Source organism: Pan troglodytes, chromosome X, assembly GCF_028858775.2.
Source record: "Pan troglodytes isolate AG18354 chromosome X, NHGRI_mPanTro3-v2.0_pri, whole genome shotgun sequence".
Taxonomy (NCBI): Eukaryota; Metazoa; Chordata; class Mammalia; order Primates; family Hominidae; genus Pan; species Pan troglodytes.
The window spans coordinates 9,553,798-9,579,132 of NC_072421.2; the positions used below are offsets into that span (position 1 = coordinate 9,553,798).

Here is a 25,335-nt window from a genome sequence, read left to right on the forward strand (position 1 = left end):
CTCCTCAAGAGTTACCTAATTCCCAAAGACAGCAAACAATTTGCTTGCAAGAATTTTTTTATAAGTGAACTAATCAGTCACAAGACCATATCCTATCCACCTCTTTTTATCAGTTTCCTGCAGTCTGTGACACTATTCCCCTGCCCAGGTCTAGGTTCTGGACAACTAGGGATCAACGCTGTAGCCCAGACTTTGCCAAAATTATTCAAACTATCCAATTCTAAGCCTGCTTAGCTTTCTTATACTGCCTCTCCTGCTCTTTGCCACAGAAACAACAATAAAGACTATAAATCCGTGCTTTCTCTCTCTTTTCTCCATACCCTGACTTACTCTGGTGTTTCCTTCATGTGGCCCTACATGAAGTTGCATGTCCCTCCTGTTGGCAATTGTGAATACCTATCCTCCGAATGGCAACTGTCTCCTAATCTATTGACCACACCAAACCTGAATAATAAAACCTACATTTCAAAATAGGAATGGTATATTCTCCTAGCATACGATTGGGTGGACATGCTGGCATTTAGCAGCTCTTAATGAACCCCTATCCATTTCAGGAACTAGAACCTAAAAATATAAACTGATTCACTTGTTCAGCAGCATTTTCTAAAATCTAGACTATGCTATCAGTAACTCGGGGACAAATATTTTAGTAACTGATCTGTTAATCTGTCAAGTTTCATTGATTACCGTTTATTCAACTCCTATCAAACTCTGGGCTATTATCTAAACACCTAAATGACACATGAAATATGCTTCATTTTAGTATGTAGTTTTTAGAGTTAAGCCTTAGTAAACCAAATGTCTTTCTATGTTATTATTTTTCTTTTATCCACAGTCTGAAGTGGGCCTTCTCAAAGTATGGAGTGCTTGAGAATCATCTGGAGAGCTGGTAAAACACAGACTGCTGGACCCCACTCCCACAGGTTCCGATTCAGTAGGTCTGGGATGGGACCGAAGAATCTGGATCTCTAATATGCTTCCACATGATGATGATGATGCTGGTCTACAGGCCGTGCTTTTAACATAGCACTGGCCTAAATCACAGACACCCCATGTTGGCTTCACAGTTTATATCTGAAATTCAGCTTGACCATTATTGAGAATTCCCAGCATGAAGGACCTATGACAGAAAAAGATAATCATTTACTGCTTCTCTTTGACTATTATTTTTTTCCAGCCTAGACTGACTCCATTTTATTTCCAATGTTTCCTTTAATCCCTAAGTACCTGGAGATGCAGAACCATTCTGTAGAATTTTATTGTCCTAGTTTTTACCCTGATGAATCATCTTTCGACAGACATGTGAGCCCTCAGCAAATGCATTATGTCATCTTTCTGAGCACCACAGAGAGAACTGATATGCCTTTGGGTCTGATGTGAAATGATGGCTTCAGTGCGCCCACCATGCTGCGACTCTGACTTGGGGGGGTTCCCAGAATTGTGATAGAAAACCCTGTGGCTTGGGCCCGAATGGGGAAGGGGCGGGCTTGTGATCCTGTTGCTCAAGCCTGTTGCTCCAAGCATGTGTGAGCAGATCTGTCTCCTCCCAGGCTGCCACATTCAAAAGTGGGATTTATTTTTAGAGACAAAATCATTAGTTCTTAGTCCCTCCCAAGATTATTTTTTTCCCCATTAAGTAAATTTTAAGAACCTGGTTTTTATAAGAAAATTTTCAGGATTTTAGAAAAAAATGGTAATGATTATAGCCTTGGTACAATGAACCCATTTGCCTCCCTTCTAAACAAAGGCAGACTTCCCACAGCAGTCACTGCCTGAAGCTCCTGGGCCCTACATCCAATATCCAAATCAACTTGATCTTTCACATCTTATTACAGAAGCTCCTGCCTCTTTTGATTTTCTGGGTCTTATAAACCTAGGATTTCAAAAATCAACTTTATTGTACATTGAACAATTGCTTTTTAAGCTTATTGTAATATCTCATAATGGACTTTTAGTAAATAAACTTCTGTCTTACATATGTAAAATTTTTTTCTTAAGAACAAAAAATGTTAATAGACATTCTCTATATTAAAGCAGAAACTACTGAACATTTTTCTAATCTCCTGAAATTCATGGTTATAATGCAAGAATTTTAACGTGCTTTCTTTGCCTCCAGTCAATAGATGAGATTTTAATAGTTTTTATACTTGAAAATCCACTAAAATTGTCCATTTTTGCTTTTGATTAAATTGTATTTGTAAATTGAATGGTGATTAATTAGAAAATATTGTTAAAATGTTCATAATGCTCAAAGCAATCTACAAATTCAATGCAATTTCTTTCAAAGTTGCAATGGCATTTTTCATAGAAATAGGGAAAAAATCTTAAAATTCATAAAGAACCACAAAAGATCCCAATAGCCCATTTATTCTTGGACAAAAAAAAAAAAGCTGGAGGCATCATACTGCTTGAATTTTAAATTATACTGCAAAGTAATACTAATAAAAACAGTATTCTCCAATGATAAAAACAGATACATAGACCAATGGAAGAGAGTAGAGGGCCAGACATAAGCCACACGTATAAGTGTATTGATAAATATATGATGGAAAAAGGACAGTCCCCTTAACAAATTGTGTTGGGAAAACTGGATAACCACATACAGAATGATAAAATTGGACATCTGTTACACCATAGACGAACATTTACTTGAAATGGATTAAAGACTTAAATGTAAAACCTGAAGTCATAAAATTCCTAGAAGAAAACACAGGGAAAAAGTTCCATGACATTTTTCTGGGCAATGATTTTTGGATATAACCTCAAAAGCACAGGCAGCAAAAGCAAAAAATACAGAAATGGGATTACAACAAGCTAAAAAGCTTCTGAACAGCGTAAAACAATTAATAGAGTGAAGAGACAATCTATGCCATGGTAGAAAATATTTGCAAATCATATATCTGATAATTGGTTAATATCCAAAATACGTAAAGAACACATGCGACTCAATAGCAAGAAAACAAATAACCCAATTTTTTAAAATGGGCCAAGGATCTGAATAACCATTTTTGCATAGAAGACATACATGTATGTGAAAAATTGCTAAACCTTATTAATCATCAGAAAATGCGAATCAAAACCCCAGTGAGATATCACCTAACTCCAGTTAGAACGGCCACTATCAGTAAGACAAAAGATAAATGTTGGCAAGGATGTGAGGGAAATGAAACTCTGTATACTAGGAAAGTACATTAGTGGAAAACTCTAAGAAGGTTCCTCGAAAAATTAAAAATAGAATCACCATTTAATCCAGTATTCCCAAGAGAATCTTCACTGCCATGTTTATTGAAGCATTATTATTCATAATAACTAAGATATGGAAATAAATGAAATGTCCACAAATGAATAAAGAATACACACACACACACACAAATATTATTTAACCATTAAAAATAAAATCCTGCCATTTGTAATAATGTAGATAATCCTGAAAAAAATTATGTTAAGTAAGACAAATAAGACACAGAAAGACAACTAGTCTATGATATTAATCATATGTAGAATCTTTAACAGATGAGCTCACAGAAGCAGAATGCAAAATAGTGGTTGCCCGGAGGTGGGGATTAGAGGAAATGGGAAGATGTTAGTGAAAGGGTTCAAACTTTTAGTTTTAAGATGAGTAAGTGTAGGGATCTAATATGCACAATGGCAACTACAGTTAGTAACACTAAGAGTAGTCCTTAAGTATTCCTTAACCACCCTCCCATACACTATAGTAATTATGTGTAGCAATGAAAATGTTAATTAAATTAATTATGGTAATCAGTGTATAATATATGTGTGAATCAAATAATTATGCTCTACATCTTGGATAGACAAAATATGCAATCTGTGATTTATACCTCAATAAAACTGGAAAAATAAAACATAAAAGAACATGTACCTGTAAATGTGTAATGGGGAATGTCCTCATTTAGAAGCCTATTTAAATTTCATAATCAGCTTGTGGCTGATAAGGCCCAGCAACTCCCTAGGAGAAACACAGCGTATTGCATTTCATACCACCCTCTCTCCCTACAGCTATAACATCTTAATTTTACAATTTAATCTTATTGAGACTGAGACCGTCAATTTTAGGTGAGCAGGAGATGGATTTTGTAAAGAAATACAAGGAACTCAAAGGGAAGGAATTTTAAAATGTGACAACATAAAGTCCAAAGGGTTTCTGTGGTCCAAGGCTGGAGGAAGGGCCCATCATTGTAAAGCAGCCAACTGTAGCCCCTCTGTTTTGCTGAGATGATGGAGGAGGAGAGTGAGGGTATATCAATCCAGGTCAGTCTTCCCTTCTACTTAAAAGTTTAGTGTGGCAAATGAAGATGGCCCAAACAATAGAATTCGATGGGATGCTGCTGCATCAGTTTCTGGACCCAGACCTTAAGAGATGGGAAGCTTCCACTATTTGTCTTTTGGAACACCTATTCTTGGAACCAAGCCTCCACAGAAGCACAGCTATATTATATGTGCCTTTGCAAGATGTTTGGATGCATTCTCAGCAGAAGGTAGAATATAAATAAACAAATACACAAAAGAATGTTACAAATGCAAATGTAAAAGGCAACAGAGTAATTCAGTATAATAGGAATGAACAGTTTGAGGTTCAGCACTTGTTAAGTCAGTCTACAAGTGCTGAAATTATGCAAAAGGAAAGGTGTTTTTTAGGAAGACCTAAAACAACTTTTTAATTTTATACTCTCCCAACTCAACTCAGGCCTATTCCCAATAGAAGCACTGAGCCTCAAATGGCAGTCAGAAATTTTGTCCTGAATAAACAGTTTCAAGTGATAAATCAGGAATCTAGGTCACATAGGTATTAGACATGTGTTCTTGTGTATATGGACATTCTAATAACCCATATCAATGTGGCTTTTAACAATTCTTTCCTTTTTAAAAAATTGGATGAATATTTACTCTAGAAACATTTATTGAGAGCCCAATGAGAGTTGACGTTGTACTTTATAGTATATATTTTCTAATAAGATATACTTTTGCTAAAAGAGACAGCTGCCTATGGTGATACTTTCCTTTTGCATAATTTAAGCTATCTGTAACACTGCAAACAAGATTAAAAAATGAGTCTATCGTCTGGGCGTGGTGGCTCTTGCCTGTAATCCCAGCACTTTGGGAGGCCGAGGCAGGCGGATTGCTTGACCTCAGGAGTTGGAGACCAGCCCGGCCAACATGGTTGAAACACCATCTCTACCAAAAAATACAAAAATAAGCCAGGTATGGTGGGACATGCTTGTAGTCCCAGCTACTTGGGAGGCTTAGGTGGGAGAATCGCTTGAACCCAGGAGGCAGAGGTTGCAGTGAGCCGAGATGGCGCCACTGCGCTCCAGCCTGGGCGACAGAATGAGACCTTGTCTCAAAAAATAAATAAATAAATAAATAAATAAATAAATAATGATCCTATCCCTTTTCACTATGCAGAAATAGGTAGATTCTCGGTAATTGCGATGAGTCTGACTCATTTCTGAGGAAGAGGAATTTTTTTAATCCTGTTTTTGTATAAAAATAATTGTTATTTAATGTAATTAAAAACATTAAAATGGTAAATAATTTGTGAGTTTGGTGTTTTATATATTCAAATAAAGCTAGAAGGTATTTTTAAGGAAGACCTAAAACAACTTTTTAATTTTATATTCTCTCAACTCAACTCTGCTTTTTTTCATTGTTTCATATCAGCTGTGCAAACATTCAATACTAAATAATAAAGAGATAGAGCTAAACAGGTAATAAACTTGAATTAGGTAAACTTAATCCAGGTACATAGAACACACCATTAGGGCATATTAATCTTACTAATAGCTTAATCTGATAGATACCAACTTCAAATTAATAACTTGAAGGTAATTAATAAAAAAGAGGGAACCACTGCCTTTGTAAGAAGAACAAATAAAGTAGAGAGAATCATTGTGAGTAACATAGAAACCTACATTTTCCATATATTTTGAAGTTCAGAAAAAAATAATTTTGCCCATTTTGGGTTAAAAAGTTTTTCTTTAATAAATCATGTAAAACCTTGTTTAAAATTAACATTATTTTTAAAAGACATAAAATATTTTATGTGAGTGGTTCTCATAAAACAGATTCATTTCTATTAAAAGTAAACATGGCGGTGATATAATTGAAGATGATATTGTAGAGGCATCCAAGATCCTGTCCCCACTTACACACTGACACACAAATTAAAAATAAGTAAATAAATAAAATTGTTAAAATCAACTTTCCCAAGCAAATGCTGAGTCAAGAAAAACGGAGACTTAAATATCAGAGTTTTGTGATGCTTTATTTCAACCTTGCTATTCTTTCAAAGAGAAGAGCAATTCTGAGAATGACAACCTGTGCTTCCATGTTAATACAGGTTTCTGAGGGAGCAAGGTAAACCTTCCCCTAAAAATGGAGTTTGTCTGTTCTAACTAATTTATGGGTTCCCTGAAGGAATGATCCAAATTACTTGCTTTTGTTTGCTTTTTTCACAACTTTCTCAGAAAAGCAAAGCAGCTAAGAAGAGGTATTTCTTAAAAAGACAATGTAGACCTTGCAGAATAAGGCAAAAATTAGAGTTGTTGAAAGCAATAAACATGCTGAAAGCTTGGGAGGAAAACCTGGGGGTGAAAGGGTTACGAAGAGCTCTGTACATAAAAAATCCAGGCATGCATCCAGGGCAGTATGCATGGTCAGAAAATACCTAAGTAAACAGCTATCAATAAGACAATGTACTAAGAAGCTCTAGATGCTCTTTCCCCATAGAAACACTAAGTAAACTACAGAATGGTGAAAATGGTCTTGTGGGAGCTCTAGGAACAAGTAAAGAATCTGCAGCAACCAAACAGCAAACACCCAACCAAGGTGGGGTGGGGTGGGGGGACCACTCAAAATGGTAGGAAATTTCATAGTGTTTTTCTTCCCTTGTCCTATTTCCTTTCCAGTTTGTTACAGCATAATTTGGAGGAAGCTGCCCAATACCCAGTTCATCTCTCAGAATAAAAGTAAAAGTAGAACTTGTTTAAAACATTCTGACCTCAGATGGGAATGAAGACATATTTGAATATCAGGTTGGAGATTACAGAATGCAGTATAGAGCATGAGAAACAGGGAAATGCAGATAGGAGGGCACATAGGAACAAAAGGATTATAGGCTGAAGAATACAATAAAACATTTGAAGCCTCTAAAAAGAAGCAGGGGTGAGACTGTTTGGAAAATTAAAACATTTCAAACAGACATATATATGAAAAATTGAGGAAACATACAGGTCCAGAGAAAACACATGCACAGAAAAAGCCTTAAGAAAACATAAGCATTCACACTGAGTAATTATGGAAGGTATTTTTCTGCAGTCAGTTTGCAAACCCTAGGAGAGGGAGCTGCTTTTAAAATGCCCAATTTTCAACAAAAGATTACAAGAAATACAAAGAAACAGATAAACATGGCTTATTCAAAAAAAATTAATAAATTCCCAGGAACTTACTGTCCTCTTAAAAAAAGCTTAGACTTACTAAACAAGATCTCTAAAATGCAATATTAAATATGCTCACATAGCTAAGGAAGCATACAGACAGAAAACTAAGGAAATTTTTAAAAGAATAACATATGAACAAAAGGAGAATATCAACAAAGACATGGAAATAATAATAATGCACAAATAAAAATTCCAGAGAAGGAAAATATAACTCTCTGTACATTCACTGGAGAAGATTAACAGCAGACTTGACCAGGCAGCAGAAAGAATCAGCAAACCTGAAGACATTATTTGCGATTATCTGTTCAGAGGAACAAAGACAAAAAAAGAAGAAGAGAAGAGTAGACAAAGCCCAGTGTACTTATAGAACCCCATTAAGTTGTGCAAAATACAAATTACAAGAGTCCTTTATAGAAACAATTTAATTTTTTACAGATTTTCTATTAAAAATGAGAGAAAAGAGAGTAGAGGGAAGAAAGAAGACAGAAAGCAGCAAACACTTTATTTGAAAAAATTATGGGTGAAAACATCTCAAATTTAAGAAAAGAACTGGAGATACAAATCTAATAAGTTCAGCAAATAAAGCAGGATAAACTCGAAAAAGAGCCACACTGAGATATATTAAAATCAAACAGTTGAAAGTCAAAGACAAAGAGAGCATTTATATTTGTCGATGTATTAAGTTTTAGCAGGAAACTATATTTTACATAAGTTTAATTTTCTGACTAGCATCTCAGTCTCAACTTGAAAAAATTCTTCAGCATTTCTTGTATGGTGGGTCTGGTGTATGAACTCTGTTAACTTTTAGTTATAGGAAATGTATTAATTTCTCACTCATTTTAACAATAGTTTTGATAGACACAGAATTCTCAGTTGACAGGTATTTTTGCTTTGTTTTGTTTTCAGCACAATAAATTTATCATCCTCAGGCTTCTGGCCTGCAAGGTTTTTGCCACTAATCTGCTGATAATTGTATTGAGGATCATTGTATATGATGACTTGCTTTTCTCTTCTTATTTCAAGATGCTCTCTTTGTCTTTGACTTTCAACTATTTGATTTTAATATATCTCAGTGTGGCTCTTTTTCAAGTTTATCCTACCTTATTTGCTGAACTTATTAGATTTGTATCTTCAGTTCTTTTCCTAAATTTGGGAGGTTTTCACCCATGAATTTTTCAAATAAACTGCTTGCTGTTTTCTCTCTTCTTTCTTCCGTCTACTCTCTTTTCTCTCATTTTTAATAGAAAATCTATAAAAAAAATTAGATTGTTTCTATAAAGGACTCTTGTAATTTGTATTTTGCTCAACTTGGTGGGGTTCTGTAAGTACACTGGGCTCTGTTTACTCTTCTCTTTTTTTTTTTTTTTTTGTCTTTGTTCCTCTGAACAGATAATTGCAAATAATGTCTTCAGGTTTGCTGATTCTTTCTGCTGCCTGGTCAAGTCTGCTGTTAATCTCCTCTAGTGAATGTACAGAGAGTTATATTTTTCTTCTCTGGAATTTTTACTTGTGCATTATTATTATTTCCATGTCTTTGTTGATATTCTCATTTTGTTCATATGTTATTCTTGTAAAATTTTCCTCAGTTTTCTGTCTGTATGCTTCTTTAGCTATGTGAGCATATTTAAGATTGCGTTTTACAGGTCTTGTCTAGTAAGGCTAAGCTTTTTTTAGGAGGACAGTCAGTTCCTGGGAATTTATTAATTTTTTTGAACATACCACGTTTATCTGTTTCTTTGTATTTCTTGTAATCTTTTGTTGAAAATTGGGCATTTTAAAAGCAGCTCCCTCTCCTAGGGTTTGCAAACTGATTGTTTGCAGAAAAATCAGCATTATTGTAATTGTGGTAACTCCACTTTTTACTCTATTAGAAAATTTGAAAGACAAAAGCATAAAAATACCTAGAAGTTATGTTAATGGGTACACAATAAGTAAAGATATAATTCATGACATTAATAATACAAAGGAGAAAGAGTAAAAGTAGTAATGAAGTAGTTTTTCTATGCAAGTGAAGCTAATTTGGTTTCATTTTCAAATAAATTGGATTATTTTTGTATGTAATTTGTAATACTAATGCTAACAAAAAAAGAAAAGATATATAGAATATACATAAAAGGAAATGAGAAAGGAATCAAAGTATGTTTCTACAAATAATCAGCTTAACACAATAAGAGGCAGCGGGGAGAAAATGAGAAACAAAAAGTTACATAAGACATAAGAAAAAAATGTCAACAGAAAGCCTTTCTTTTGAAGTAATTATTTTAAATATAAATGGACTAAACTCCTCAATGAAAAAGCATAAATTAGCAAAATAGATTAAAAACAGGATCAGCTATACGCTGTTTACAAAAGACACACTTTTGAGCTAAGGACATGCATGTACTGACAGTGAAAGGATAACAGAGTTGGAGGTCTCAAGCTGCCTGATTCAAAACATACTATACAGCTACAGTAATCAAAAAATGTAGTACTGGCAAAAAGGCAGATGTGTAGACCAATTAAAGACTAGAGAGCTGAGAAATAAGCCTTCTTGCAGCTGGTCAAACAATCTTTAAGAAGGATACCAAGACAACACAATGGAAATAAACATTCTCTTCAACAAATGGTGGTGTAAAAATTGGATATTCACATGCAAAAGAATAAAGTTAGACCCTTATTCTACTCCATATGCAAAATTAACTCACTCAAAACAAACAAATTAAAGGCATAAATGTAATATCTAAAACCATAAATCTGCTAGAAGGAAAAATAGGACTTATGCTAAGTCAAATAAATTCATCACAAAATGATAAATACTGTATGATTTCACTTTTATGAGACATAAATAGAAATAGAAAGTATAATTGTAGTTGCCAGGGGCTAGGAGGGAGGAGGAAATGGTGAATTGTCCAGTGGATGTGAAGTTACATATATGAAGAAAAAGTTCTAGAGATCTATAGCACAACAATTAAATACAATTAACAATAGTGAACTCTTCATATAAAATGGCAAAGATAATAAATTAAGATGTATTTTTATCAAAAACATATAAAAGAGGATAAATTTAGATGCCTTAGTCAATCCATGTAAAAAAAATTCATCCCAAATGGATTGTAGTCCTAAATATAAGAGCACATGGTCATCTGAAGATGCAGAGCTTATTACATTTAGGTTTAATGGCACACTTCCTCATAGTCTGGGCATTTTTTTGCCTGTATTATTCTTTCTGCCCAGAATTATAAATCCTTATCCCACAATACCCCTTTACCTAATTAATTCTTATTTGTTTTTCTGGTCTCACGTTTATTAAGCTTTTTTCCTCAGTCCTCAGACTACATCACATGGCCTCCTGATATGCTCTCATATCAACCTGAACTACTTAATTTTACCACTTATTAAGGCTTCTCATTGATTGTACACTTTTAATGCTTTATTTTATGTCTATGGCCAGATAGCCATTTCCCTACCAATATTTATTGCCACTTTTACTCTATCAAAAATGATTCCGTTTTATAATGAGTGAAAAATTTCTGGCTAAAACCTAAATATAATAAGCTCCTTTGCACCTTCAGATGACCATGTGGCATAATTCTGACCATTAAGATATACATAAAAAGTATACAGTGAAGCTTCTGGGAATAATCTTTAAAATGGCAGCAGACTAAGCTGATTGGGTAGCTCTAGCTTATCATCAACTTTTCTCCATTCTTGCCTGGGGTAGTCACAATACTAGAAAAGCAGCAGCCACTTTGCAATCATGAGATGACATCCACACACTCTGCTGAGGCTGAGTAGAAAAATAGATGCAAAATGAACTCCCCAGTGGCATCGCAGAGCCACCATACTCCTTGGGACTTCATTTTAACACAAGAAAAATGGCCACTTTCTTATTGTCATTACTATTTTTTTTTAGAGTTTCTCTTACAGCTTCACAAAAAGATAAGCAAAGAAGGAATGATATTAAAACTCTTTTACCTGGAGAAGAGGGTTGCATTCCATTAGACTGTATAATGTGGCTTCAGACAGTGATGCAGGGGGAAGTTATATGCCTTCCTGGGAACTCATGATTAGAGAAGTCAGTAGAAGAAAACAAAGTTGAGAGTGAGGCCAAGACACCACCAGAGAAACATGAGAGAGTTGTTCATTGAATGAGTTAAGTCAAAGAAAATGGAAGGAAAATTATGAGGTCTGTGGGCTATCTAATGCTCCTATTATGAAGTGTGGTTGAGTTGGAGGAGAGAGGCTCAGTGCGGTTAGCATACTCATTATGTGCATTAAGCAGACTTGAATGCATTAAATGTGGAGTGAATTGATTTTATACAACTATCCTCAGCTGTCTTTTTAGAAAAATAATGACTAATGCATCTCTACAAATGTGTTTCTCTAAGATCTACGGGTTGAAGTACAGCGCAGGTTAGGGAGTATCTATCTCTCTCTTCTCTCCCACCCCATTCCTTCCTCTGGAGAGATTTTCCCAAATGACTCCAGCTATGAGCCTCAGCATGTCCACACAGGGGAAAAGCCCACCTTTCCCATGAAGCAAGCCAAAGCCTCTATTGGAAGCAAACCCTGGCCTTCCTTCTCCAGAGCTTGCATCTGACCTGAGCTTTACACTGTTCCTCTCTTTCCCCATTGACTAGGCTGTTGTGTGCCTTAGAATAGACTCGCCCCATATACCGCTACTATTTATATCCTCCTGCTTCGTGCTGATTGACCTAGCTTTGGGCTCTTTGCTTGCCCTGATCTTGGATAGTTTGTGTACACTTCCTTACTGGCTTGTCTTGTGGATTCTGACCCACTTCCTGCTCTCACTTCTAGTACCTACTCAAGCAATAATTACTAACACTCTGCCTCTGCTTCCTTGGTATTTTGGCTGGGCCCTCGCAACTCATTGAATTATTTTGCAGGGCTGAATGCAGAGAAGCAGAAGGAGACAGGAATGTTAAGCAGGAAATTTATGTGAGCACATAACATGTCCATATCCCAGCCACAAAAAAGAAGCTAAACTTTCTGCCCATGGCTGTGTTTATAGCATCCTCTCTCAGCAAGTCAGGAACTGGTTATTCCCTGGAATCTGATTTTGTGAGCAAGCTCACTTTCAGTTGTCCACATTTCAAATCCTTAACTATCAATTCCTTTTTCTTACCTTTTTTTCTCTTCTTTTTTCAAAATTTAACATTTTAATCACTTGGGCACATCAAGTTCAGATTTTCATAGAAGAGTTTGTTCAACCCAAATAAATGGTAAAATAAAAAATAAGGGAGAGGTTTATGGTGTGAAACTAACACTTTTTTGTATGTATTTGTTTGCAATTTGCTCGTAGTGAAAGACAACTAAGCATTGTGTGATTATCTGTTGCTAGTTCAAATTCAAATCTTAGGGTCTTAGTTCATTCAGGCTGCTATAACAAAAATGCCATAAACTGGGTAGCTTATAAACAACAGATATTTCTTACAGTTCTGGAGGTCCAAGATCCAGGAGTCAGCAGATTTTATGTCTGTTGAAGGATCACTTACTGCTTCACAGATGGTGGCTTTTTGCTATAGCCTCTTGTGATGGAAGGGAAGAACTCCAGTCTTTTTAGTTCCTTATACAGGCACTAATCTCATTCAAAAGGGCACTGCTTTTATGATCTAATGATCGTAGAAAGTTTTTTCTTGTAATACTACCATATTGAGGATTAGGTTAAAGCATATGCATTTTGGGGGGATAAAAATATTCAAAGTGTGGCAGGGTCCCAATTGTCTCTCTAAATGTTGGCCAACTGAGACTTCACATGTAGAAGTGTTTGCAGGGGGTGATGGGAGACAGCAACAGATCATCAGGCATTAGATTGTCAAATTGAGTGTGCAATCTAGATCCCACGCATGCTTAGTTCACAATAAGACACATGCTCCTATAAGAATCTAATGTTACCTCTGATCTGAGTAGGCAGAGCTCAGGCAGTAATGCAAGCTATGGGGAGAGGCTGTAAATACAGATGAAGCTTTGCTTGCTCACCCACGGATCACCTCCTGTTGCACAGCCCAATTTCTAGCAGGCTATGGACCAGTAATGGGGATTGGGGACCCCAGCTCTACACTATTTATTAAGTAACTTTTCCAGGAGGGTGAGAAGCAGCACCACGTATTCAAGCACCAATGTTTTTTGTGACAAATTATGTTCACATTCACACCAAGTGAGACAAAGAACAATAATATGATTTCATTGGCACTGGTTGTGTTTATTGCCAAATGAGATATTACTTAATTTTCAGCTTACAGATTTTTTTGAATGCAGTAATTGCAGATAATGAGTATGGATCTGCATCATACTGACTTAGGTACCAATATAGTTTGAATTTTATCCCCTTCCCCTCTCCTCCAAAGGAAAAAAAAAGAAAAAAATATATATACATAAATCCTAACCTCCAGTATCTCATAATGTGGCCTTATTTTATTTTTTAAATTATTTTTATTTATTTTTGTACTTTTAGTAGAAATGGGGTTTTACTATGTTGGCCAGGCTGGTCTCAAACTCCTCACCTCAGGTGATTCGCCTGCCTTGGCCTCCCAAAGTGCCGGGATCACAGGCATGAGCCACCGAGAGATGTGGGAGGTGGATCACCTGAAGTCAGGAGTTCAAGACCAGCCTGGCCAAGACGGTGAAACCCTGTCTGTACTAAAAATACAAAAATCAGGCAGGCATGGTGGTGCATGCCTGTAATCCCAGCTACTCGGGAGGCTGAGGCAGGAGAATTGCTTGAACCCAGGAGGCGGAGTTTGCAGTGAGCCGAGATCCCACCACTGCATTCCAGCCTAGGTGACAGAGGGAGAATCCATCTCAAAAAAAAAAAAAAAGGTCTTTACAGAAGTAATCAAATTAAATGACACATTAGGGTGAGCCCTAATCCAAAATGACTGGTGTCATCTGACATAAAGATAGATCTGCATAGAGGGAGAAGATCTGAAGACTTTACCAAATGAAGAGAGAGTTTTGGAATGATTCAGCTACAATTCAAAGGATGTCAAAGTTTGTCAGCAAACCACCAGAAGCTAAGAAACAGAGAGAAGCAAGGAAGATTCTCCTCTACAGGTTTCAGAGGGAGGATGACCCCGCCAAAACTTCATTTTGGATTTCTAGCTTCCGAAACTAGAAAACTAATAAAAGATAATCTTTCTTTCAAATCTTCATCTCATTTTTTTCTTTCTTCCTCATTCACATTGTTATTACCTTAGTTCTGGCCCTCATTAATTCATGACTGGACTACCATACTAGCTTTGCAATAGTCTCCTGATTTTATATATTCATAACATCCTGTGCAGTCTCTTTGATGTCCCTCTCTTTCTCTCTCTCTCTCTCTCTCCTCTTCAATCCAGCTTGCACTCTGCAACAGGATTAATCTTCCTGTTACAAAGCACTGACTAAGCTATTCTCCTGATCAAATACCTTCTATCACTCACCATTGTCTAATGAACACACACATTCCAAACTCCATAAAGCATTTACTGCCTCTGTAATTTAATCTCCCTTCTTTACTGCGGGATCCTTGGGTGAGAGCCCAACTGGATGGCTTACTTTTTCTATCACTTTCCCCAAATGTATGTGTGCTTTTTCTTTGTTTAAAAGACAAAGGCCCTAGGTCATGACTCTAAATATTCAAAGTATACCCATCCTTCAGGACCAAGTTCCAGCAGTATTTCTAGAATTTTTGTTTGTTTGTTTTTTCAGTAGAATGAAACCTCATTTCTTCCCTTGTCTCATAAATAAAAGATTTTTAGCACTGATTATGAGCCAGACACTATTCAGAATTCTTTGCATTTATCAGGTAAATTAACTTCACAATAATCTGTGAGATAAATTCTATTTGCACCCCAGTTTTACATATTTAGTAACTATGGCTCAGAAAAACTGAGTATCAAAGCCACATGGTTTCTTTAAATTTTATTTTATATTTACTCATTTTAACGTTTGTGGGTACATAGTAGGTGTATATATTTATGAAGTACATGAGATAGTTTGATAGAGGCATGCAAAGGGTAATAATAGTCACATCAGAGTAAATGGGGCATCCATCATCTCACATGCTTATTCTTTGTGTCACAACCAATTCAATTACACTTTTAAATACTTTAAAATGCACAATTATTTTTCACTATAGCATCCATGTTGTGCTATCAAACACTAGGTCTTACACATTCTTTCTAGCTGTTGTTTTGTGCCCATTAACCATCCCCACTTCCCTCCATCCCACCTTTACCCTTCCAAGCCTCTGGTAACCATCCTTCTACTCTTTGTCTCTGTGAGTTTAATTATTTTAATTTTTAGCTCCCCAAAATAAGTGAGAACATGTGAAGCTTGTCTTTCTGTGTCTGGCTTATTTCGCTTAACATAATGACCTCCAGTTCCATCCATGTTATTGCAAATGACAGGATCTCATTCATTTTTATAGCTGAATAGTACTCCATTGTGGATGGGTACCACATTTTCCTTATTCATTCATCTGCTGATGGACACTTAGGTTGCTTCTAAATCTTGGCTATTGTGAATGCTGCTGCAACAAACATAGGAGTGCAGATATCTCTTCAATACATTGATCTCCGTTCTTTGGAGTATATGCTCAGCAGTGGGATTGCTGGATCATATGGTAGCTCAATTTTAATTTTTTGAGGAACCTCCAAACTGTTCTCCACAGTGGTTATACTACTTTACTTTCCCACTAGCAGTGTCTGAGGGTTCCCTTTTCTCCACATCCTCACCAGCATTTGTTATTGCCTGTCTTTTGGATATAAGGTATATTAACTGGGGTGAGATGATGTCTCATTGTAGTTTTAATTGGCATTTCTCTGATGATCATTGATGCTGAGCACATTTTCATATGTGTGTTTGCCACTTGTGTGTGTTCTTTTGAGAAATGTCTAGTCAAATCTTTTGCCCATTTTTCATAACATTATTAGATTTTGTCCTATACAGTTGTTTGAGCTCCTTACATATTCTGGTTATTAATCCTTTGTCTAATGGATAGTTTTCAAATATTTTCTCCCATTGTGTAGGTTAGCTCTTCACTTTGTTGATTGTATCCTTTGCCATGCAGAAGCTTTTTAACTTGATGTGATCTCATTTGCCCATTTTTGTTCTGGTTGCCTGTGCTTGTGGGATACTGCCTAAGAAAATTTTGCCCAGACCAATGTCCTGGAGATTTGCCTCAGTGTTTTATTGTAGTAGTTTCATAGTTTGAGATCTTAGATTTAAGTCTTTAATCCATTTTGATTTGATTTTTGTATATAGCAAGAGATGGGAGTCTAGTTTCATTATTCTGCATAGGGATATCCAGTTTTTAAGATTATGCAATCTTGCTAGCACATACACCAAGTACCAAGAACTGGATTCTACCTACTTAGGTTTCATTGTTAAAATATCTTTTCATTTATAGAAACCGATGAAAGAATCGTTTCCATGGTCTTGCCTTTCATCGTCCCCTCCCTACAACCTAATATAATTAAGAAGAAAAATTCAAAGTAGAGCAAAATCTATCTACTTGAAAAAAGCCTTTTTATTTTTGCAACTGAGGAGACAAAAAGTACATTTCATATTTCCATACATTAGAAATACACAGGTCTTTTCTATATATACTAGAACCTACTATATATTTATATATTAACAAGTCTATTTTTATATTTTTATATAGTAATATTTATATTCTATATAAATATATATTATATATAATACATATATAAACATATATTTATCTTTATATATTACATATAATCATTTATTTTAGATGGTAAGGTTTTATGCTTGTTGAAGCATGGTTCCCAGACAAAAAGAAAGGAAATTATCACTTTCAGAATAATAAAGTACAAAATCATCACAATTCAATACCCAGCTGTCAATTATTGCAATGAGAGAATAATATAGCAGAACTTGCTATGTATAGAAAACAGCTGTGTATTTCTATTGTGTATATATGTAATCTACATTTATATATAATTATATAAATGCACAGGTCTTTTCTATATATAGTAGAATTTACTACTGTATTCCTAATGTGTGTATATATATAAAATCTATATTTATAAATATTTATGTAAATACACAGATTTTTATATGAACACACAGGTCTTTATACAGAAAAGATCGGTGTATTTCTAATGTGTATATATATATAATTTATATTTATCCCTATTTATATACATATAATCTCTATATATTTGTATATTTATGTATTTATATATCTATTTAATATATTTATATAAATAGATCTCAGATATAGATTTTTGTATATATTTATATTCTATATAAATATTTAAAGACATCTATAAAATATATAAACATATTTATATTTATATATAAAATGCATAAATATATAATGTATAAATATAAATATATATTATATATAAAATATCTATTCTATATGTGATCATTTATTTTAGAAGGTAAGCTGTTAGTATTGTTGAAGCATGCTTCTCAGGCAAAAGGAGAAAGGAAATTATCATTTTAAGAAGAATAAAGTACAAAATTATCACGATTTAATTTCCAGGTGTTAATAATTACGCAGACAGAATAACTCATGCCATTTAATCTTACAATGAATAGCACGTTAAACTTTTATGTGATTCTGAAAATACGAATTTCCATATAATAAGGGTTTGAGATGTAAAGCACTAATTTTATAGGCAGTTTTCACTTGTTACATAGATTGTTCTTAGAGCTTTAAAGATGGTAAAATTAATGGTGGCTTTGAAGAGATGGTAGCATCATTTGAGAAACAATAAATGAGTTCTGTTTCATCCTTTCCTTGGTGTGGTCAGGGCTTCACTTCATTAGCTTAGGAAGGGATTTCAGAGCTTTTCATGTTGAACTTGTAGCTGCCTCCTACGGAATCCTACGAAATCTAGGCCACTATACCACAGAAACAGGGCGTTGCCCCATGTCCTGAACACCATCATTTTGTAGTATATTTCTTTTGTATTTCTTATATGGAAATACCATATAAGAATGAGCATGCTTGGTATAACTCAAAGCCTGTTTATTTGCAAGGCTGTATTGACCCTGGACAATAAATATTTGTATGTTACGGATGGGAAACAAGTCCGCATGAAAAGCTCCTGCTGTCTTTTAGGAAAGCGTATTGGCTGTGGTTGTATATCTCTTTCCAAAGGGAAATTGGTGAACTCTCTGCTATAGTTTTTTCCATAATGACAGCATAAAAACTGAAATAAATTTATCTTGTCAGTGGCCACTTTTGGGGTTGGTGTATATTAGGGAGCAATTCTGCAGTGTGTTTCAAAATTACATTCAAAAATTAATTTCATGCACCTTATTTTAATGCCTTATTTCCCTCAAACTCTGCGTGTCACAACAGTCTGTGATGATTCTTTTGGCATTGAAAAAATTATCCATGGCTCTTACACCGTGTTTCTTTCATGATTTCATGGCAGTTGGAGCTTCAATTGTTATTTGTTGGGAACCCATCCTGACTAGCTATTTCACTGGGGCTTCATGTTTTATTGTGATGATTGGCAGACTTGTGTTTCAGGAATTTTTGGCTTTGGAAAGTTACTATGATTTTGAAATTATAGATGTAAAAATGTCACTGAATTTATTTTCACAAACTTTTAATTCATTATAGACAATAAGTGGTTTAATCAGAAATCAATAATTTAAATAATCTTTTAATTTGTTGGAGCATTCACAAATACTACATCTTCCTTTAAGTCTTTCTTTATTCTACATGTTATATACACAGTTAAATTAATAAATAAGAGTTTTAAATATTTTCCCTCCTTTTCCAACTACCCACAATCTCAGGCTTAAAATAAACAGTGGAATGAGTAAAGACCCGAAGTAATATAGCGGCAAAGCTTTAGTTGGCTTTCATAATAAAATAATAGATATCAAAGCCTCCTGACGTTTTTAGGCAAATCTTCCTGTGTCCCTAAAAGGAGGATCCCCTTGACAACAGTCATGAACAACAGGTGATCTTGAGATTTTCAGCTGTCAAAGACGGTGGGAGAATTTGAAAACACCTTGTACATATTAAAGAGCTAAGCATGAGATAATGTACACATACATATGTCTCTGTCTCATTAGACGGCAGGAAACAGGACACATGGCAGGAAGGCTCACTTCGATTCCCCTTGACTATGCAGCTTCCTCTGCTCCTGACTCCTAAGAACTTTCTGACCTATTGGTCATTCCCAGCTTCAGATCCTCACGCATACAGATTGTTTTTGGCCCCACATCAGTGATACACACGACACAGAATTGCTCTCAAAAAACACTCTGGAATTGAAAAATTATGCTATAGATATTATATAATTATGCTATAGATATTATATATAACATATAATATATATTATATTATGTATAATATAATACATATATTATGTATAATATAATATATATTATATTATGTATAAAGAATATATATTATAATATATATTATCTTATGTATAATACAATATATATTATATTATGTATAATATACTACATATTATATTATGTATAATATAATATATATTATATTATGTATAATATAATATATATTATATCATGTATAATACATAATATATATTATATCATGTATAATACATAATATATATTATATCATGTATAATATATAATATATATTATATTATGTATAATATAGTATATATTATATTATGTATAATATAGTATATATTATATTATGTATAATATAGTATATATTATATTATGTATAATATGGTATATATTATATTGTGTATAATATATAACATATATTATATTATGTATAATATATAACATATATTATATTATGTGTAATATATAACATATATTATATTATGTGTAATATATAACATATATTATATTATGTATAATATATAACATATATTATATTATGTATAATATATAACATATATTATATTATGTATAATATATAACATATATTATATTATGTATAATATGTAATACATATTATATTATGTATAATGTATAATACATATTATATTCTGTGTAATATATAATACATAATATTATGTGTAATATATAATATATATTATATTATGTGTAATATATAATATATATTATATTATGTGTAATATATAATATATATTATATTATGTGTAATATATAATATATATTATATTATGTGTAATATATAATATAATATATATTATATATAAGTTGGATGTGGTGCACACACCTGTGGTACCAGCCACTCTGAAGGCTCAGGTGAGAGGATCGCTTGAGCCTAGGAGGTCAAGGTTGCAATGAGCTATGATCGTACCACTGCATTCTGGCTGGGCCAGAGCGACACCTGGTCTCTAAAAATAATATGACTTCAAGTACACAGTTACTCTTTTGAGGTAGTAAGGGGTGGCATGAACATCAACTGTTCCATCATTAAGTACATTGTGGCCTCTTTCTTGTCCTTCCACTATAGAGTAAATAGTAGTCAGATAACCCAGGATGTACAACAGAACTCAGACATGGACCTCTGCAGTGCTTATTTTGGCTCTGTAACTACCGAAAGAGATCTCAAATAAGGATCTTTTTAGAAACTTAAAGTAGTACTTCATAGTACTTAGTAGTACCAACACACGCTTTGGGTAAAAGGAAAATCCTTTATGAAAATGCAAACTTTAGGAATTAAATGCTCCCCATAGGGACTCACTTATTGCTGTATACATGACTGCAGGCAGAAAAACACAATCTGAATGAACTTGTTTTTTTTCTTAAACTTGGAAAACCTAGAAAAGATGAGTGGTATACAGGGGCCAATTAACATAAATAGCACGAGGAAAAATGAGAGGAAGTCACTCCTCTCCTCCCAATGGGAGTACGGTGTTTTGAAGGATTCATGAATGGAATTTCAGAAACTTGGCAAAAGAATACATTTACTTCACTTACTCCATATATATTCTGAATTTCATATTTACTAAATAAAGTGTTTCCAAATGAACATTTCTTTTTTTACATGTTACATGTAAAATTGTTTTACATGTAAAAACATGTAAACTTGTTTTACATGTAAAAACATGTACATCTTTTTAACATGTTACATGCAAAAAATCTTTTTACATGTTGTTATATGTTGTTACATGTGAAAACTGCACATTAAAAAAAGGAAAGGCAGGCGAATTCATCATTCAAGTTTTTAGATGTCCATATAAACTTCCACATAATCCACGAATATTAAACTGGATAAACAAAGCACTCTACATAATTTACCTTGCCACAGATGTGAAATAATTGTAAGCGTACATAAATGTTAACAAAATGCTTTCATTCAATTCTAAGGGGAGGTATCATTGAATGATGGACCAAAACAACCTAAATAGCATTTTGATGTCTGTGGAAATGACATACCCACAAACCAGTGGCTCAGCACTGATATTAATATATCTTGCTCAGTTGCCTTAATCATTTACAGCAGTATAAATTTTTTAAGAACACAGACAGTAAGGTGCTTTTAATAATTTTGATGTGGCCATAGAGTATATCTATTTTTTGAAGTCCTACTTTCATTGGAATTGCCTCTTTATCCTAATGAGTAAATACAAAAGAACGCACAGATAAGATAGCTTTTGTCTTCTTCTTCTTGTTTTCTGAGACAGAGTCTTGCTCTGTCGCCCAGGCTGGAGTGCAGTGGCACAATCTTGGCTTACTGCAACCTCCAACTCCCGGGTTCAAGAGATCCTCCTGCCTCAGCTTCCTGAGTAGCTGGAACTACACGTGCGTGCCACCACGCCCGGGTAATTTTGGTATTTTTAGCAGAGATGGGGTTTCATCATGTTGTTCAGGCTGGTCTCAAACTCCTGACCTCAAGTGATCCACCCACCTTGGTCTCCCAAAGTGCTGGGATTACAAGCGTGAGCCACTGTGCCTGGTCAGTTGACGTCTTCATATAGCCCTCCGTCTATCCCAGTTAGCATGGAGGGATTTTAGGTAGGTCATACAGAAACTGGGTAATGATGGCAGGTGTGGAGGAACAGAATGTACCACTGAATGGGAGGTCCGGGGGAAACATATGGTGGAAATATCCTCCCGTGCCACGTGATCTGCCAAAATTGAACATGGGGAGTTTAGGAGGGGCGACATGTCAGTTTGGGAACTATCTTTAGGGGTGATAACCCAAATCTCCCTTTCTCCAACTAGAGCACTCTGCCTTCCTCATTAGATGTCACCCCCCCCGCCCCCGACTTCATCCGCCATGTCCTGATGGTGCTTTGTGACGTATAAGGCCTGCCTTCCCACCCAGGGCTACCATTGGCTGGGTAGTGGAGTGTTGACCAATCACAGCTCAGGGGCGTGATTGTCTCGTCCTGGGATCGCGAGAGGGGTATATACAGGGAGGCCAGACAGCCTGGAGTTAGTCGACCGTTGCGAGACGTTGAGCTGCGGAAGATGAGTCCAAAGCCGAGAGCCTCGGGACCTCCGGCCAAGGCCGAGGAGGCAGCAAAGAGGAAGGCCTCCTCTCAGCTGAGCCCCAGTGGCCCGAAGAAGAAGGTGAGTGACCCTCCCAAGCTCCTCCTCGTCTTCCCCTCGCCTCCTTCCTCACAAGAAGCCTCTCCTGTCCTCACTTGGCACAACCCCCCAACCCGGTCCCCACCGCTTCTGAGGACACGTCCCTGTTCCCAGCCTCCTCCATCCTCGTCCCTAAACCAGAGCCCTTCTGTGATCGTCCCTGTTGTCCTTCCAGACTGCCAAGGTGGCCAAGAAGGGAAAAGCGGTTCGTAGAGGGAGACGCGGGAAGAAAGGGGCTGCGACAAAGATGGCGGCCGTGACGGCACCTGAGGCGGAGAGCGGGCCAGCGGCACCCGGCCCCAGCGAGCAGCCCAGCCAGGAGCTCCCTCAGCACGAGCTGCCGCCGGAGGAGCCAGTGAGCGAGGGGAGCCAGCACGACCCCCTGAGTCAGGAGAGCGAGGTGGGGGAACCACTGAGTCAGGAGACCGAGGTGGGGGAACCACTGAGTCAGGAGAGCGAGGTGGAAGAACCACTGAGTCAGGAGACCGAGATGGAAGAACCACTGAGTCAGGAGACCGAGATGGAAGAACCACTGAGTCAGGAGAGCGAGGTGGAAGAACTACCGAGTGTGTAGACGGCCAGCTACTCCCCTATCTCCCAGAGCAGCGACTAAGTTCAGGCCCAGCCGCCAGACCTCAGAGATCTCACCAGCGGGGTGCTTGCCATACTGTTGATAATAAAATGAATGTGTTGCAAATTGATCTGAGTGACTCCGTGTTCTCTGATGGTGGGGACGGAGGGAGGGAGGGGGGAAGAGGTGGTGTGTGGGGAGGGAGGGAGGGAGGAACAGGTGGTGTGTGGGGAGGGAGGGAGGAAAAGGAGGTGTGTGGGGAGGGAAGGAGGGAGGGGGGAAGAGGTGGTGTGTGGGGAGGGAGGGAGGGAGGAACAGGTGGTGTGTGGGGAGGGAGGGAGGAAGAGGAGGTGTGTGGGGAGGGAGGGAGGAAGAGGTGGTGTGTGGGGAGGGAGGGAGGAAGAGGTGGTGTGTGGGGAGGGAGGGAGGAAGAGGAGGTGTGTGGGGAGGGAGGGAGGGAGGAAGAGGTGGTGTGTGGGGAGGGAGGGAGGAAGAGGAGGTGTGTAGGGAGGGAGGAAGAGGAGGTGTGTGGGGAGGGAGGGAGGGAGGAAGAGGTGGTGTGTGGGGAGGGAGGGAGGAAGAGGAGGTGTGTGGGGTGGGAGGGAGGAAGAGGAGGTGTGTGGGGAGGGAGGGAGGGAGGAAGAGGTGGTGTGTGGGGAGGCAGGGAGGAAAAGGAGGTGTGTGGGGAGGGAGGGAGGAAGAGGAGGTGTGTGGGGAGGGAGGGAGGAAGAGGAGGTGTGTGGGGAGGGAGGGAGGGAGGAAGAGGTGGTGTGTGGGGAGGGAGGGAGGAAAAGGAGGTGTGTGGGGAGGGAGGGAGGGAGGAAGAGGTGGTGTGTGGGGAGGGAGGGAGGAAAAGGAGGTGGTGTGTGGGGAGGGAGGGAGGAAGAGGTGGTGTGTGGGGAGGGAGGGAGGAAGAGGAGGTGTGTGGGGAGGGAGGGAGGGAGGAAGAGGTGGTGTGTGGGGAGGGAGGGAGGAAGAGGAGGTGTGTGGGGTGGGAGGGAGGGAGGAAGAGGAGGTGTGTGGGGAGGGAGGGAGGAAGAGGAGGTGTGTGGGGAGGGAGGGAGGAAGAGGTGGTGTGTGGGGTGGGAGGGAGGGAGGAAGAGGTGGTGTGTGGGGAGGGAGGGAGGAAGAGGAGGTGTGTGGGGAGGGAGGGAGGAAGAGGAGGTGAGTGGGGAGGGAGGGAGGAAGAGGAGGTGTGTGGGGTGGGAGGGAGGGAGGAAGAGGTGGTGTGTGGGGAGGGAGGGAGGAAGAGGAGGTGTGTGGGGAGGGAGGGAGGAAGAGGTGGTGTGTGGGGTGGGAGGGAGGGAGGAAGAGGTGGTGTGTGGGGTGGGAGGGAGGGAGGAAGAGGTGGTGTGTGGGGAGGGAGGGAGGGAGGAAGAGGAGGTGTGTGGGGAGGGAGGGAGGGAGGAAGAGGTGGTGTGTGGGGAGGGAGGGAAGTGGGGTCCCGCGGGGTTGAGGTCACAGGGACAGGTCACAGTTAGCCAGACAGGAGAATAAGGATTGCGTCATGGCTGAGCACTGGAGACAAATTTCCCCTTCACAGGATGACTCCGCTTCTTATACGGTTTGTTTCTTCATGCACTCTTGCTAGCACATACACCAGGTACCAAGAACTGGATTCTACCTACTTAGGTTTCACTGTCAAAATACCTTTTCGGTTATAGAAACCGATGGAAGAATCGTTTCCATCTCTTTACTTTCAGCGTCCCCTCCCTACAATCTAATATAATTAAGAAGAAAAATTCAAAGTAGAGAAAAATCTATCTACTTGAAAAAAGCCTTTTTATTTTTGCAACTGAGGAGACAGAAAGTACATTTCATATTTCCATACAT

At 37.3% G+C, this 25,335-nt stretch overlaps 1 protein-coding gene and 1 long non-coding RNA gene across 2 annotated transcripts; one reads left to right on the forward strand and one right to left on the reverse strand.

The window, feature by feature from the left end:
- Positions 1 to 674: 674 nt before the first annotated feature.
- Positions 675 to 22,612, reverse strand: LOC129138888 (uncharacterized). Its single transcript, XR_008542129.2, has 2 exons — positions 22,246 to 22,612; positions 675 to 1,120 (listed from the first exon to the last, which is right to left on the reverse strand). It is a non-coding gene; the product is annotated as an uncharacterized LOC129138888 (long non-coding RNA).
- A 45-nt stretch (positions 22,613 to 22,657) lies between these two features.
- Positions 22,658 to 23,632, forward strand: LOC112207919 (variable charge X-linked-like). Its single transcript, NM_001427511.1, has 2 exons — positions 22,658 to 22,913; positions 23,107 to 23,632. Exons 1-2 carry the CDS (start codon positions 22,812 to 22,814, stop codon positions 23,503 to 23,505), a joined length of 501 nt encoding a protein of 166 aa, NP_001414440.1. The 5' UTR covers positions 22,658 to 22,811; the 3' UTR covers positions 23,506 to 23,632.
- Positions 23,633 to 25,335: the final 1,703 nt, after the last annotated feature.